Source organism: Microplitis mediator, chromosome 7 (assembly GCF_029852145.1).
Source record: "Microplitis mediator isolate UGA2020A chromosome 7, iyMicMedi2.1, whole genome shotgun sequence".
Lineage (NCBI taxonomy): Eukaryota > Metazoa > Arthropoda > Insecta > Hymenoptera > Braconidae > Microplitis > Microplitis mediator.
Window position 1 is genome coordinate 19663687 of NC_079975.1, and position 16444 is coordinate 19680130.

The 16444-nt window shown below is 30.5% G+C and overlaps 1 protein-coding gene across 2 annotated transcripts in view; it reads right to left on the reverse strand.

Moving 5' to 3' along the window:
- LOC130671455 (probable muscarinic acetylcholine receptor gar-1) overlaps nt 1–16444 on the reverse strand; it is a 90899-nt gene that overhangs the window by 36563 nt on the left and 37892 nt on the right. For both annotated transcript variants that reach the window (XM_057475354.1, XM_057475353.1), the window contains exon 2: nt 14984–15201. In XM_057475354.1, the coding sequence (XP_057331337.1) occupies nt 14984–15093 (110 nt within the window). In that variant the 5' untranslated portion in view covers nt 15094–15201. The remainder of the gene's footprint in view (nt 1–14983; nt 15202–16444) is intronic.

The window sequence follows — 16444 nt, forward strand, 5'->3', positions numbered from 1 at the left end:
TAATAATAATAATAATCATTATTATTATAATAATAATAATAATAAAAAAAATAAAGTATACCAGACTTGGTATAATTTGCATCAAGGCTTTAAAAGCACATGTTAATCAGACCTACTATTTGTCACTGGGGATTTTTTTCACGTTTCTTTGATCATTTCAAAATATGTCGAGTTATTCGTTGTCAAAAATCTTAAATTAAAATATTGTTTTCGGCTTTAATTACAAAAATAGTAAAGATGAAAATCGTTAGTGTTCTTTTTAAATTGGAGAATAGCTTTAACATTAATAGTGGCAATCTTTTTTCTTTAAGTATACATTTGCAGAAGCAAATCAAAATGCACATTACAGCTGGATTAATTTTTCTTTAAATACTTAAATTTTTATGATTTTTGATGTCCTCTCATTTAGTGAAGACATCGAAAGTCTCTCTTTCTCTCTTTAGATGTTCTCAAATAGTCACACATTAGAGCTTGTTTCTCTAGTGAATCTCACTTTAGATCATTCTGGTGATTTTTCAATTAATCTTAACGAACTTTTGTCCAGCAGAACATTTAAATCGATTGGTGAAGCTAAGAAAGTCTTGAAGCCTTGGGGATACAAATTTGTTTGGTCCAAGGAAAATTCAGTGATTGTCAAGAAGAATGATGAAGCCCTAATCCAAGTCATCACGTGTCATGAAGATCTACTCAAAATTAAGCATCAGCTGGATTCATACTCTGTCATCAAATAAAACTAAAACATCTCAACAACGTCAAATCATCTGAGTAAACTAATAACTCAGTGGAATAACAACAGTAGATACGATAATAACTTTTCATCATGTTCTATTAGAGCTTACTGCCTGAATGCAAATTCTCTGTGATCTCACATGGTGGCGATTCTGCAATTCCTGGGTTTACATTCTCTACATCATCTTATTGTCATTACTCATTACTTAGACCTGGTTGGCTGAAGCAATATATCTGATTTGGTAGATAACATTCCTGGCTATAACATCGTACGCAGTGATCGTAATGTTCGTAGAGCTGGTATGGATATAGACTATCATGAACCTTTAAACTTATTTGTTACTCTTAAATCTACGATTTTTTGGACTGGCAAACCTAGCTCTCCAGAATTCATTGCTTGCAAGTTGTATGTCAGGAATGCCGCGCCCATATTTGAAGCATAAGATCATCTTCAGGCTCTCTAATGGAGGTCAACTTCAACAGTGCTTTGATGCCTCACACATCAAGTCCTTCATAAGCATTTGTTCCTTAAAACCTATTGTTCATGGAGCAACAACACCTGTAACCAGTCAGTCTGAAACTCAACTTGATCTCTGTATGATTCACAAACAAGATTAGATCGACTCCTAAGGAAACTCAGACAGATCTCGTGGTGCTGGACATCATCTAATTTATATATCTATGTATCTAGACAGCCCAATTCTTACTAACAGCACTTTTGACTTGTCAAAGACCTCTGATATTGTGGATCTCTAACTGCCCATCAACATGCTCGTTATGGGAAGTTTCTCTGAACCAGTTCCTCTGTGGATTGCCTCCTACACGGAAAAATTAAAACCCGACTGGTTACTGTTCTGCACCCGACTCAGTACGGTCCTGGAAAAAAATGCTCGGTTGTGGTGCAGCGCCACACTGATTACTGTGCAGAACCTGATTGAGTCGTGTGTGCCTTTCACTGTCAGGTTCCGTACAGTAATCAGTGTGGCGCTGCACCACAACCAAGCATTTTTTTCCAGCACCGTACTGAGTTGGGTGCAGAACAGTAACCAGACGGGTTCTAATCTTTCCGTGTAATTAACTGAGAGATCACACGCTGTCGGAAATCGTGAAGGCGATCTTCCTGACTGAATATTCACAAATATTGATATCTCTCAAGATTCCATACTTGACCCTCTACTTTTCTCACTCTTCTTTAATGATATTAGTGTGTGTACACTTTTGTAAATGTTTACTTAAGGCGGAAGACTTAAAAACCTACGTAGCTTGCTTTCCTTATGAGCTGGATCTACGTGAACGTCAGATGAATGCAAACATTAAGCGCATTAATAATTGGGCTGCTAAAAATCGCCTACAACTGAACTTAGGAAAAACCAAGATCATCCAACATGATAGCTGTTTTCCTGTAATCAATAATCGACAAAAGTAATTGATCGTTGATCAGAAATACAAATAATGTTTGAACATCCGTTATAAAGTCGTCATGTTCGAAGCCGGAACCCAATTTTTTTTTCGTTTTAATCTACTTATCGGATTGATAGCTCGTTTGTAGTCTGAATTCGCATCACTAATGGCGTGAAACGTTGCCCACCGGGAAACTCTTCAAATTTTTGATAGTTCAAAATCACGTGTCAATTACTGAGGACCAGAGAAGATCTATTTTCCTACAACTTATAGCAACAATTTCTATAATTATGGTGTAAAAGCTCCTATGTCGTATAGTAATATAGTTTGATAATCACCATCATACTCATGGTAACAGTTCCCACACGTAAATAAGAATGAATCCTGTTGTGACTTTGGAACGGTTCTAAGTGAACATGGGAATAAACTATATATCATGATAACCATGACCATACAAACATTCTCCTGGTATTATAGTAATCAGTTCCATACTACCATGGTAAAATTTACCTACTATTACAGGGACATTTACTATAATGACATAAAAACGATTACCGTAATTTCAAAAGAACTATTCCAATACCGTATGGAAATGAAGTCCACATAGATAAGAATGGTTATTATAATATGATAATAGTTACCATAATTGTATGGTAATGATCGCACTATTATGGTCCTCATTACCAAATCATTTGGAAATTCATCATATTATGAGAACTATTATCATACTACCATGATAACAATTACCATAATTTGTATGGATGCTATTCCTATGATTGATATTTAAAAAAACCTGTTCTCATACGATATGTGGATCATTCCTAAGGAATACTGTAATTATTACCATAAATTTTCTTTCTGCGTAACACTCAAGTCTTTCTTGTGCCTATTTTACGACAGGCTCATCCTAATCCTAAATTTATGACCTAGTTTTACGCACTTTATTCTCACAGCATGCATTCTGTCGTTCAAACTCGCCATCCCACATTTATAAAGTGATTTTTTTTATTAAGAATTTTACCATGTTCATCTCTCCTCTGTATAGCTTGATATTAAACTGATGATACCAGTAATTAACTTGTATGTGACGCTTCCACATTGTTGTTACTAGTTTGACATGTTGTGAAGCTGTTCGTCACGTCAACTGTTAGCTTTAAAGCTCGACAAAGGGATAGTCTACGCTCATATTGTCGTTCATGTGGTCACTTTGCTTAAAAGTTAAAAAAGCATTTTTTATTCATTTAGTTCACTTTTTTTTAGTAATCGTCAAATACCATAATATTTATAAAAGTCTGAATTCACACGATTTGATATTTAGTGAAATGATCAGCCAGAAAAATTGATTCATCATGAAAAAAAAAAAATTAATAGTGGCATTGAATTCGGAATCTTTAATTGGTAATTGTTTAGAATCACGGCTCCACCTGTTTATATCAAGCATAAATCCAAAAATATTCAAATTGCCAAGAGACTTGTTTCATTCTCTGGCATTTGTCGGCGGATTAAAGATGTACTTGATTATTTAGGTGTTATTTAAGCATTAATAAATTGTACGTGTATACCAAAGGTATAAAATTAGCTTGATTTACAGATTTAGTTTGAAATTTTTCTGTTCCGTGCTACACTGCACCATTTGACATATTTTTCTTTTTCATCTATGTATTGACTCTTAAGTCAACCACCAAAACTTAAGATATATGCCTATTTGCCATAATTTCTGTAGTTTCGTCCTAAGTACGTTAACGGACTCGTCAGTAAGGCTATGTTAACGCACTCTTGCCTTAGACTAGATCTTTTACTAGTACGAGCCGGCATAAAACTGTGTTGTGGGCTTCAGCCAGACACTATACTAGCAAAGGAAGGCGGATACCGTCCAAACTACTTGCAACAAAATGCTAGGTGAGCTGTTGTACACCGTTAGTGTATTGAAATAACAGAAATATGCCAATTCTCACTATACAAGAGCTCAAAGAATCTTTGTAAGTCTTAGTTAGACCTTTCTATCGCCACCGTCCATCTTACGGTATTAATAAAATTAATTATTTGTATCTATTAGAAATTTATTAAATTTATTTTGGAAAATTAGCATAATTTGTGTCATTTTTTATCAATTTTGCGCACTTTAGTTACAAGGTTCGGATAGATATCTTGTGTTAAAGACATAAATACATACAGAAAATTCTTTCCGCCGTGTAGCAGAACACGTGGAAAAAATTTAATTATAGATCTTTGATGTGTGAGCACTTGGAACTTTGGAAAATGCGTGGAGTCGCTATTGTCAACAAATACCCTTTAATTAATTAAATATTTTGCTGCGTTATTAAATTTCAAATTAAATAGCGTGAGAACAAATCTTGAATACGTGACTTGAATATTGATGATGCATAATTGATATAAGCGTTGTGTGCACATTGCACTCTTGGGGTGAATGTTGTTATAAATTTATTAAGGAGTTTCAATTAAAATAAGAGTCTTTCAAGTAGTATATTCTGTGGAAGGTTGATTTTAAGGATAGAAAATTAGTGCTTGCACAATGTTTAGCTCATCGCATGGGTACAAAATAATACTTACGTCCCGTGGGATCAGCAATTGAGATTGCGTGATTATTATATGCAGCACGACATTGCCTCTTTACTATTATGTATATAATACTTGTAAAAATATAAATTTTATTTTTTTGTTAAATGGAATTATTAACACTATTAGTTTTGCTTTTTGCTGTTTTCTATCCTAATAATTTTACTATTTATAATATTTGTTTATTTGCGGTTAATTATATTATCTATATTATTAAATAAAAAGTGTACTCTCTAAACATAAATTAGTGAAAATAAGTGAATATTCACTTATTCATGTTTAGAGAGTAGCGCTAGTTAATAAGTATTTGAGTAATAGATGAACTGACGTTTATCTTATTTTCCGAAGTAACTGTTTGCAAAAAAGAGCCTTAAATTTATGTACTAGTAATACTCATTTTTTAAAATTAATGAATAAGTATGTGTATATTTATCTATAACATGAGACGTGATGACTTTACCGGCGATACTATCAGTCTTATCACAAAATGTCATGGGAACTTTTTTGTAGGTAATTTTATTCTCGATAAATAGTACGAATAAAGTTTTTAAAAATTCCGCATAACTTCCTAGTTATTTTCATTTTAATGTCAAGCTCTTAAAATCACTCAGAAAATTATTTTTTAAAGAGCTTGACATTAAAATGAAAATAACTAGGAAGCTATGCAGAATTTCGAAAAACTTTGTCCGCAGTAATTTTTTCTGACATAATTATGTTGAAAACATATGATCAATAGGATAAAAAATGATAGGACCTCAATCGATAGGATCAAAAGTTGTAACCTTCAAGTCACAATAATTTCTGACCGAATCAACCGGTAGGTAAAAAAAAAAGTTTTTTTTTACAATTCCATATATAACGCACTATTCCACCAAGAGTATCGTGAAGAAAATATTATCAAGGAATATTCAAACATATATGGTAAATTCTATCTAGAAAATAATCAAAAACTATTCCCCAGACTTATAAAAAAAGATATTGGTTAAAATAAGTAGTTTTTAAAATCAGACTGCAGTCTATCAATATCTATACCTCTAAAATTTTTATTTTCCGAGTGAAAAATAAAATGTAGGTCAGCAATAATTTCTCAATGAAGTTCACTATTTGAATTTATAATGCAAGTTATATCTAAGATATAATTAGCTGTCAACCTTATAATGGTCAATTGAAATATGAATAATTCTGTATTGATTGTTAAGTAGTTTAAGTTCGATCAATTTAAAAATATTTAGAAATGGTTTGAATAGATACAGCGAGTTGAATAAAAGTAGACCATGCAGAAAAAAGAGGTGCGTAAATTTTTCCATTTCAAATATTTCAGTATACGATCTAATCGCTATCATTATTTAGAGTAATGTTTTTTTTTTTTTTTTTTTTTTTTTTTTTTTTTTTTTTTTTTTCAAATATTAATTCCGTGATAACGCAGTTCAAAAGCTATCAATCATCGTTAAATTCAGTACTCGATTATTTACGAATATTCGAATGAGTATACACATCTGTTAGTTAAAAAAGTTATTTTATGCACAATAAAACATTTTTATTATCAAAATTAACACATATGACTTGTAAAAAATCGTTTTACACTCATTTACATGTTATTTTTTGTAATACACTTAAAATGGAAGGCATTCAGCGCCTCTACTCGGAAGCTAAAAATATTAGATATGCCACAGCGGGTATTTAAGGTACACTGATAGAAGGATTTCTTTAAATTTAAAATGATTTGTTAATATTTAACAAATGGTTAATTAATGAACATGTTCAAATGAATATTTATTAACAGTTAACAAATTATTTATTAGCGAACATTTTCTTGGACCAAAAAAATGTTTATTAATATGTAGTAAATGATTTATTAGTATTTACTAAATCATTTAGTTGATGCAATTTGACGTATTTGAAGATATAACCAAATTTTCTTTCTCAAGATATGAACAATAAAAATATTTAAAAAATGTATTTTAAATAAAAAAATAATTCAAGTGAAAGATAATAATTATCATTCTATTCATTATAATGAATAATAAAAAAAAAAAAAACAATTATTAAAAGTAAGGTACCCGCGGGTACACTGTAAAAATTCGCGGAGTGAATGCGGATTAAATCCGGAGTGAATGCGGAGTGAATGAATTTTTAATTATTCACTCCCCTCGGAGTGAAATTCACTCCGGAGCGGAGTTTTAAAAATATTATTAATAAAATATAACTCCACATAATAAAATCGAAGTAAACATTCGCGTATTACATTATTGATCAGCTGATATGCACACACATACGCACATACATATTTAGGCACACACGCGCACCCGCACACACACGCACACACAAATTTGCACACACGCATACATTTGCACACACGCACACATTTGCACACACGCACACAAACACCTGCACACACCCAAACACACACTCGCACACACACACACACACACACACACATTGTTTAGCAGTTTAATATAAATTAATATAAATTTATTTAAGTATTAAAACTCCAGACCGGAGTGAATTGGGAGTGAAATAAAATCCGCGTCACTCCGAGATCACTCCACATGCGGAGTGATTTTTTTTTAAAACTTCCGGAACTCCGAGTAGCGAAGTGAATCCGGAGTGAATTCGGATTTTATTTCACTCCGAATTCACTCCGGATTTTTACAGTGTAATAAGGCCAGTCGGGTAATAAGGCCTAAGTGACAAAAATGATATTTAAAATAACCGCCTCCGCTAAAGGCTACTCTAGTAGATGAGTCTTGCATAGAGATGTTACGACAAATTTATTGAGTCCTGATACCATGTTCCCTGTCTTCTATATTTCATCATCCGTCATTTGATGTCGTAGCGCAGAAGAAATTATAAAAAACAATCTAGTCTTCTGACTCTTAAAAAGAATACTGATAGTTTTAAGTGCTGTTGAGCAAAGCAATCTAATCTTCTGTCTTTAAAAAAGTATTGTTGCTAAATTTAAGTGATGATTCATCTCTAATACCAATTTTATTAAGTATAATTAAACTATTCCAGTTTGTTTAACCCGTAGGCCTTATTACCTTACCGTAGTAAAATAAGGTCTTTTCGTATGGTTTTTGTAAAAGTTTAATTTTTTGTTTGTTTGTGGTATAAATTACCATTACTTTATTAAATTTTATGGCTAATGTATTGAAATACAGATTAATGATACATTTTGATAATTAAATGCAATATTTTCGATTCTATTCAAAATCTCCCTTAGCTAGGCCTTATTACCCGCCGGTACCTTATATTGTACAACTAGTGCGGTAAGTTGTCGCTTGCCCACGAGAGCAAAGTTGAGCGCACGAACGAAGTGAGCCGTATACAGGCTGAAGGCCCCCTTTGTTCCTAGGATCTAAAACATTCTTCTACCTCAATTTTTAATATGATAGGTGCTCGATTTACGTGGTTGCACACGGGTGGCCCAATTAGAGATTCTATTGTCAAACCTTCCATAATTATGTTCAAAATAAATTTTAAGTCAAGAAAAAAAAAAATTACTGATTGAGAATTTCTTGGCGTGGAAAAGGAAAGTTTCATTGTATATAAAATTTTATTTCTGCTCGTAAATATATTTCAACCCGACTATGACGGAACAGAAGTAAAATAAAAAGGCAAATTTTAATCGAAATGTAAGCTCCCTTTCTCCTTCATAAAAGGCAGATACTAGGATAGGTAATTATATAAAAAGCAGACAGATCAATCGATAAAAACAAAAGTGGAAAAGGTCTCTACAAATGATGTACACTGCAATCTACTAATAATAATAATAATGAATTCTCTATACTTTTATTATTATTTATTTTGAAAATTAACACGGTAGTTAACGTGTTTTCTCTTTTACCGGTTATCTTTTAGCTAAATCGATAACAGAGTGTTACTTTGGGTAGTTTTGTCATTGAACAAGTTCTAAAATAGAGTTTGAGTTTAAGGAGAGTTGTTCTGGGTAGAGATGATTCGGAGCAAATCAGTTTAAAAATAGTTTTATTTTACGATAAAGTAATTTTAGATAAATTGTTATGAAGTTGTCTGTGCTTCCGGTTCGATTTTGCAGTTTCTTTTAATCATAGCATAATTTACTGCATTCGGTTTGTTAATTTTGGTAACATCGTCAATAAAATATTACGATTTTACTCAGATATTTCATGAACCAAAATTTCAGAGCTATTTGTTTTTTGAAACTATTTTCATTTTTTTGAATAATCACAGTTTGTGGGAACTCATAGCTTTTTTCGGGCTCAATAAGCTAGAAAATATATTTACAATATTATATTTCATTTTACAGAACTCGAAAACAGCGGGAAATTATGGGTCTAGTCCTTAGGGTCAACTGTTTTCAAAAATTTATTTTTTAAAATCCATCAAAATATAATCCTTTAAATAAAAATTTTTGGGTTCAAGTTTGAAAGCTGTAGATGTACCTAACTGCCTTAGGTAACCATAATTCATAAAAATTATGAGGCTTTAGAATACAAAATAGTTCAGTGTTGACTTGGGTTCACGGTACAATATAAAGATATAGTTGATGCATACCTTTAAGCAATCTTTTTTGTCTCCCTGTTTCTCTCAATCTTCATTGTCGTAAATTTTTCGCCTTTTAGATTGATTTTTTACCGCACCGTACTTTGTTTCAACTCAGTCAAGTGTAAAATTAAAAAATAAATTAAAAAACTAAGTAAATAAATCAGTGAAATGAATGGTGGCGTTGGTGTACAAACTAATGAAGATTGACTGTACTAATTTATGCCCGACAGTTTGTGGTGTATACGCAAATATATTGTGCTAAGTCAATTGGAAAGTGGATATGGAACGTCATATGCAGACGATATAGTTATCCTATGACTTTAAGCTCACTAGTTTTCATGTACTAGTACTTCATTTATCATTATACTCATTATCGAATGTTAAATTTGTTATAAGATATAATTTTATTTGAGTATAAATGGTTATATCTTATATCAAATTCGTTATTCATAATCATATCCCTGTTTGAAAAATCTCACAAAATTCAATAGATTCTCATAAATTATCATCAAGGTTTTATGAGAATATATCAATTCGATGAGAAAGTTCTATAGTCGAGTATAGGCCTTATATACATGAAGCTATGAGATTGCCGTTTTTTTTTTCTTTTAAAGAGAGATATAACTATAAAATTATATCGAACTTATCATATTGCATAATATATAAATTTTTGCAACTCATGGTAAGAAAGCGCGTCTCTGATTGGTTAAAAATGATACTATAAAGGATAAATATCGCGAAGAATGTCCACATTGTTCGTGAAAAATATGACAAATCTACACTTTTTATTTATATATATTTGGGTGAGCCAAAAAAACCAACCTATCGAATTTACGTCTTAAAAAGGACCTATATATCGAGAAAAACATTCTCCCATTGGGCAAAATTTTTAGCTCAATTTTAAAAGGTGTCGGTAGCCATTTGAAATTTCCCATTTAAATAACATGCAAAAAAATTTTTTTTTATTAAAAATATTATAACTTTTGAACTGTGTGAGACAAAAACTCGGCTCTAGGATATTCATGTAGGGCATTAAATTACTTAAAAGAAAGTCCTGGGAGTCGAATTTGTAAACTTTATATTTCGTATACTAACAGGCTATCAAAGTCTAGAGTAAACAGAATCATACAAATTGAAGGCTTTATTTAGATTTTAATAAGAATGAATATTATTTTAAGTTAATTGAAAAATTAAATTTAATGTAATGTCCTGATTTACCAATAAAAGACATTATTTCTTACTATTCGATGCAAAAACTATTGTAACTATTGTAAGAAGTTTTTCATGGAACATCAAAATAATTGTGGAATTATTTTTGTTTATAAATTTGATACGATCCAAACTTTATTCTTCAATTACAACTAATTTCAAATATTAGACGGAAGGATTGAATATCAATTAGAAATTTTCGTGTTAGGTAGTAATTATTAAATATTTAATAGATACAATGTATGAGATGTCATTATAATTAATGCCAAAAATTTTTAATAAACTATACAATTTATCAGTAGTAAATTTTAAACTAAATATATTTAATTTTGAAAAAATTACATAATACGCATTTTACTCTTTATTTTTTTTTAGAAAAAGGGAGGCTGGGACACAACGGTTTTGACAGTAAAACTTATTACAGAAAAAACAATGTATTTCACAAAAGTTCCTTCATTATATACAGATTATTAGGAATTTAGGAGCAAAACAGAGTGGGATACAATGAGATGCCAAGAAATTCTAAAAAACTAAAATTAAATTTTACTAAACAAAAATTTTGTGCTTATAACTTTTTCGAGGAGAACATCGACCTGCCTCGGGAAGAGAAAATTTTTTTTATTGATGATAAAATATTATTAGATTCGTTCGAAATAAATCAAAATGATTTGTATCTACGTTTTTCTAATTAACACTAAAAATTTTTAAATGAATAATAACATTTGTTAATAGAACACGTTTTAAATTTAATCAATTTATCTTCAAAACCATTACAAACACATTTTTTACGACGAAATTATTCAGCATTTTCTTTCAATTTGTTATTATACACCTCATCTCTACTAACAAGGGTGTATTGAGTTGCATTCACTTTTAAAAAAGTTACAGTCTACTTGGGAAAAAAAATATTGTTGTTGCTTGATACAACGTTCTGAATATTTAATAAAGAAAAAAAAAGCTCAAACGATCTCAGTTTACGTCGAAAGTAAAATAAATATCTCAGGTTTTCGCGAACAAATCAGAAGAAACAGAAAGAGAATGAATACATAAATATTATTTAAAAGCATTTCATAATAAAAATTTAAAAAAAAAATTATAATTTACATAATAGCGAATAATTAAAAAATGGATTTTTATTGAAACGTATAAATTTTTCAAATTTGTTTAATAATAAATTTATAGCGAATCAATTTTTTCAATAGTACGAATACTTGTACATTCTTCCACCGAAAACCACATCCAATTCGATAGTGCATTTTAAAGCCTTGAAGTGAAAAAAGAACAAAACGATTTGTAAAGCAAGGCACGGACAAAAAAATAATAAAGCGGAAATCAATCAAGCGTTTGCTCTAGAATATATATCTGGGGTTGTGCGAAGCTATAAATTTTCCTTTTTCATCGTACTTTAATACTCACTTATTACTATATCTCACATTTAATATGATATATAATAATTGCTACACATATCCGTATATTTGTACTCAATATGCGATTGTTTTACATACATAAATAAGTGCTGTACATAGTTGAGTGCTCTTAGTACATACCAGAGCTTGTACTCTTACGGGAGAAAAGTAATAACACTATTGAAGATTCATTAGTGTTAATAAGTGTTTATTGGTGATCATTAGTACTCTGACTAGCTAATCTTGCAAAACTATTGGAAATGATTAGTGTTAAATAGTGTTTCATTAGAGATCATTAGTAGTCCGTTTAGTAAATTTACAGAGCTATTAAGAGTGATTAGTGTTGGCCACGCTTTCAATTATGTTGATAAGCAATCCGATTAGTGAGTCTACATCTCTATTGAAAGCGATATCAATATCGATAATGTTTCGAATAAAAAAATACGCTAACCTTATAATTATTTGTTTCATTTCTATGTAAGTACAGTAAAAATTTTTTAATTTCTGAATCATCGCGATTAATATCATTTGCAAGATTATTGAGATTTCTATGATAAATATATTGAGACAATGTGAATTGTCTTCTTCATCCTCAGCTGTGCGGTTCCCATTTTTCCCCGTCTCGTTGGCGTCTGAAACTACCCAAGTCATAGTGCCGTAGTCACATGACTAATTATCACGTCGACGCATGTCCGTAAGGGTGCAGTGGGGACAGAGTCCCGAGACGAGTCCTACGCCCAAAATTATCGGTCAATCACTTCGATCTTGGATCCCTAACTGCGCTAACATGCAATTTAACTCTTATAATTTAGTATTAGCGACTACCTGCTACTTAATTCTTTTATACTCTTATTTCATACTACTTTCTTAAAGTTAAGTTTATCTAGCTATAGTTAAGAATTTATTTAAACCAAACATACGGAGCCTTGCGCCCTTTTGTAATTAATAAATAAACACTGTGCCATGCGCCCAAATACTTTGTACTGGAACCGTTGCCGCCAAGGAGCAACTTAATTATTGATAAGGAATCACTGCGTACTATTGTAAGTAATTCTTGTTATTATAATAGGCAATAAACTTGTCTAATTTTATTTAATCATTGTGCCTGTATTCTGCCTTATCCTCTAATTTAACAATTTTAAGTTAATTATTTCTATAAACTAAATAAAATAGCCGTAAGGGAATTTAGTAGGATATTCATTGATTGTTGGTTGAATGAGTGCGAGTTTTTCTCATTACGAGAACCTCTCTGCGTTGTCCAAGTAAAATAAATTTTGTAGAGGCCAGCCTAAGCCAGGGTTCAACCCGCGAATTCTGGTGGCTGCTGGTGAAAATCGCAAGCAGAAAAAGCGATTTGTCTCAATATAGACCTTTAAAATAATCCTTACCATTGAGTCCGTGGATTGGCAGAATAGCACAACCTTAAAGTGATACATAGAAGGATCCAGGTTCGAGCCCCAGCAATGATGAATAATTTTTCATCGACAAAAAAATTAACACACATCAATTAATCAGTACAAATAGTAATCTAAGTATTTATGATTGAATCAAAAATTTTTTATTGGGTTACACCAACGATACTAAAGGAAAAGTGCATTTCGCTTATGACACTAAAAATACCGAGAACACTAAATGCACTAATTACATTAAACCAACTAATGACGCTAAAGCATTGATGCGCAAAAACACTAGACCATTAGATGTTCATTAGTGTTTTCCAATAGTATTCAATAGTATTTTATAAAGGATGGACTGATAATACTCAAAACATAAAATACATCAATAAATGGAAGTATAATATTTGTTGTGTTGTTAATAATTGTTTTAATAATAGGAACTGTGCTCATAAGTATGGTAATTATTATCATAATTGAATTAACCTACGAAATAGCAACAAACTATAATCATAAGAATTGTTCCCATAGTTATGGAGGCTTTTACCAGAAAGTATGAGCGTATATTACATAATTCCAAGTAATTATCATCATAACGATATGGGTTGATATTTTAAAAGCATACTAGGAACGGTTACCAAAATTTTCTCTCCTTGCATAAAAACGATTTCTATTGTGGTATGGTAATGGGTACATGCTATTAGGTTATCTGTTCCTATAACGAGAGGAACTTCTATATGTTCTTAATGCCATATAAATATAGTCATAATTGCGATATTACTACCCAGTAAAAAAGGATTCGTCAAAATCAACACACACCGTGTGTAAAACGAACATTTTACACTTATTTATATGTTATTTTAACATGTTGTGAGTGTCAAAAAAAGTTACACACGTATACGTTAAAAATAAAAATTTTTCAAGAATTCTTTTGTGATGGTCGACATTATTTTTAACATATTTTGAGTGTTGATTTGATAGTATCATATAAAAAGTATTACATTTGAATAAAATGACATTTTTGTGTGTTAAAAAATCAATCGATTGCGACAGTTCAAACAAGATAAATACTGTGTGTTAAATTGACACACAGAAGTGTTAAAAATTCAACACTCAGAATTTTAACACAAGTTTTTTTTACACTTTGACGATTCGTTTTTTACTGTGTATGGTAATAATTACAATATTACTACGGTGATTACTTCCACACATTATGGAAATTATTAACATCATTTATGGAAACGTTTACCATAGTAGTATAAAAATGATTACGATAATATTATGGGAAAGGGCCTTATGATAAATAGAGTTTAACTATGAAGAATATTTCTATGAGCGTAGTAATTATAACCATAAATTAAGTATCATACGATATAAGAATTTTGACTCTTATTATAGAAATTGTTCCTATAATTATAGAAACCATTTCCTTCATAGGCGTATATTTCATAAATCCATATGTAATTGTTGCTCTGACGAGCTAGGGTAATATTTCATAAACAAACTAGGAACAGTTACCATGATATTTTCTGTGTGTTAAATGCGCATCCTCATAAGCATATTGTTTGCTGTGATATGATATATGATATCTAAATGATGATTTTAATTATCTGTATTAATTCGAGATAAGCTCAAAATCAAACATTGAATAGATTGATTTATCACTTGGCTACTATGAGAATCTAATCGGTATGCGTTAGTTCAAATGCAGCAGTGAAATAATTTAAATTTAAAACTCACGTCACTCTCCATTTTGTCATGAAATCTGAACCAATTGTGAAAACTGACGCCGATGTTCGATTTGCATCGGTTGCATTGAAACTGCCATCCGTGCCGTTGTTACTCTCCATAACCCTCTTGACACCTCACCCGCCACGTTTAGATAAGAGTTTACCCAAGTGGCTAAATCCAGCCTCTCCTCCGCCACCTTAAGACACTCGAGTCATCTCCAGCACATTCTGAAAATTTCATCATTTATTATCATATTGAATCAGGGTTTTTTTTTTTTTGTTATACTTGAGTTATAAATAACAATAATGGAGAGTCATGTATTTACATGTAAATACTGCAGTCGCAATAAAATTCATGTGATAACTTGAAGATTTTCTGAGTTCTTAATTGTCAAGTTAAGCAAAATTTTTTACTTAAACAATTATTTTTGAATATATACTAATATATGTATGAATGTATTCGGAATATAATCGTGTGAGAAAAATTAGATCTAAATATAATCTAAAAACGTGCATCACAGTAAACTTTAAAATTTGAAACATTTCGAAATTTTAAGTAGAATTATTTTGGAATGTTTAAATGTCAAGAATCAAAACAATACTTTATTTAGTAGCCTTATTTAGTAAATATTCAAAAGTTTTGAGGATTTTTTTTTAAATAGCCGTAACTTGCTGAAAATTAATCTGATTAAAACGTTTTTTTTGCTTGTGTGCTTTTTGATGAATTTTCGTAAAAATTGATGCAAAAAAAAAAAAAATACGGGCAGAAGTTATAAAAAATAATGATTTTTATCAATTTTCATTATTTTATTTTTATGCGTCCTGAAACAAATTTTTTTCTCCCGCCAACTTGTTTTTTATTGAATATTGGAAAACGTTCAATTAAGTTTGATACTGAGTTCGTATTAATTTCATATAAAAGCTAAAAATATTTGTATCAATATATAATGAACTCCTATAAAGTTTTTAATTCAAAAAACACCTTACTTAATCAATTGTAATGTTTTACATTTTTATATATCTTAATAACCTACATATTTATGAAAGATAAATGTATAATTAAAGATTCTGATTTTACTGTTAGTAACCTAACTACTCTCTAAACATGAATAAGTGAAAATCAGTGCATATTCACTAATTCTGAGTGCCAACCGAACCACTTTTTGAAATTAGTGGTTCGGTTTGCACTTGGAATTAGTGAATATTCACTTATTTCCACTAATTCATGTTTAGAGAATAGAAAATTACTGAGTAAGTCAAGTTACATTTTTTACTTTAAATTATCCTGTATCGTAAAAATATGAGGAAAAATAATATTAATTAATTAAAATAAAAATTTCATATTTTTTTGTGCCATTGTACAAAGCATTTTTTCATTTAATTTAAAAAATGGAGCGTTTATAATGAAAACAAAATTATTAAGTGAACATATTGAAAAAAAAAAAAAAAAAATTATATAGTCTTTTAATTT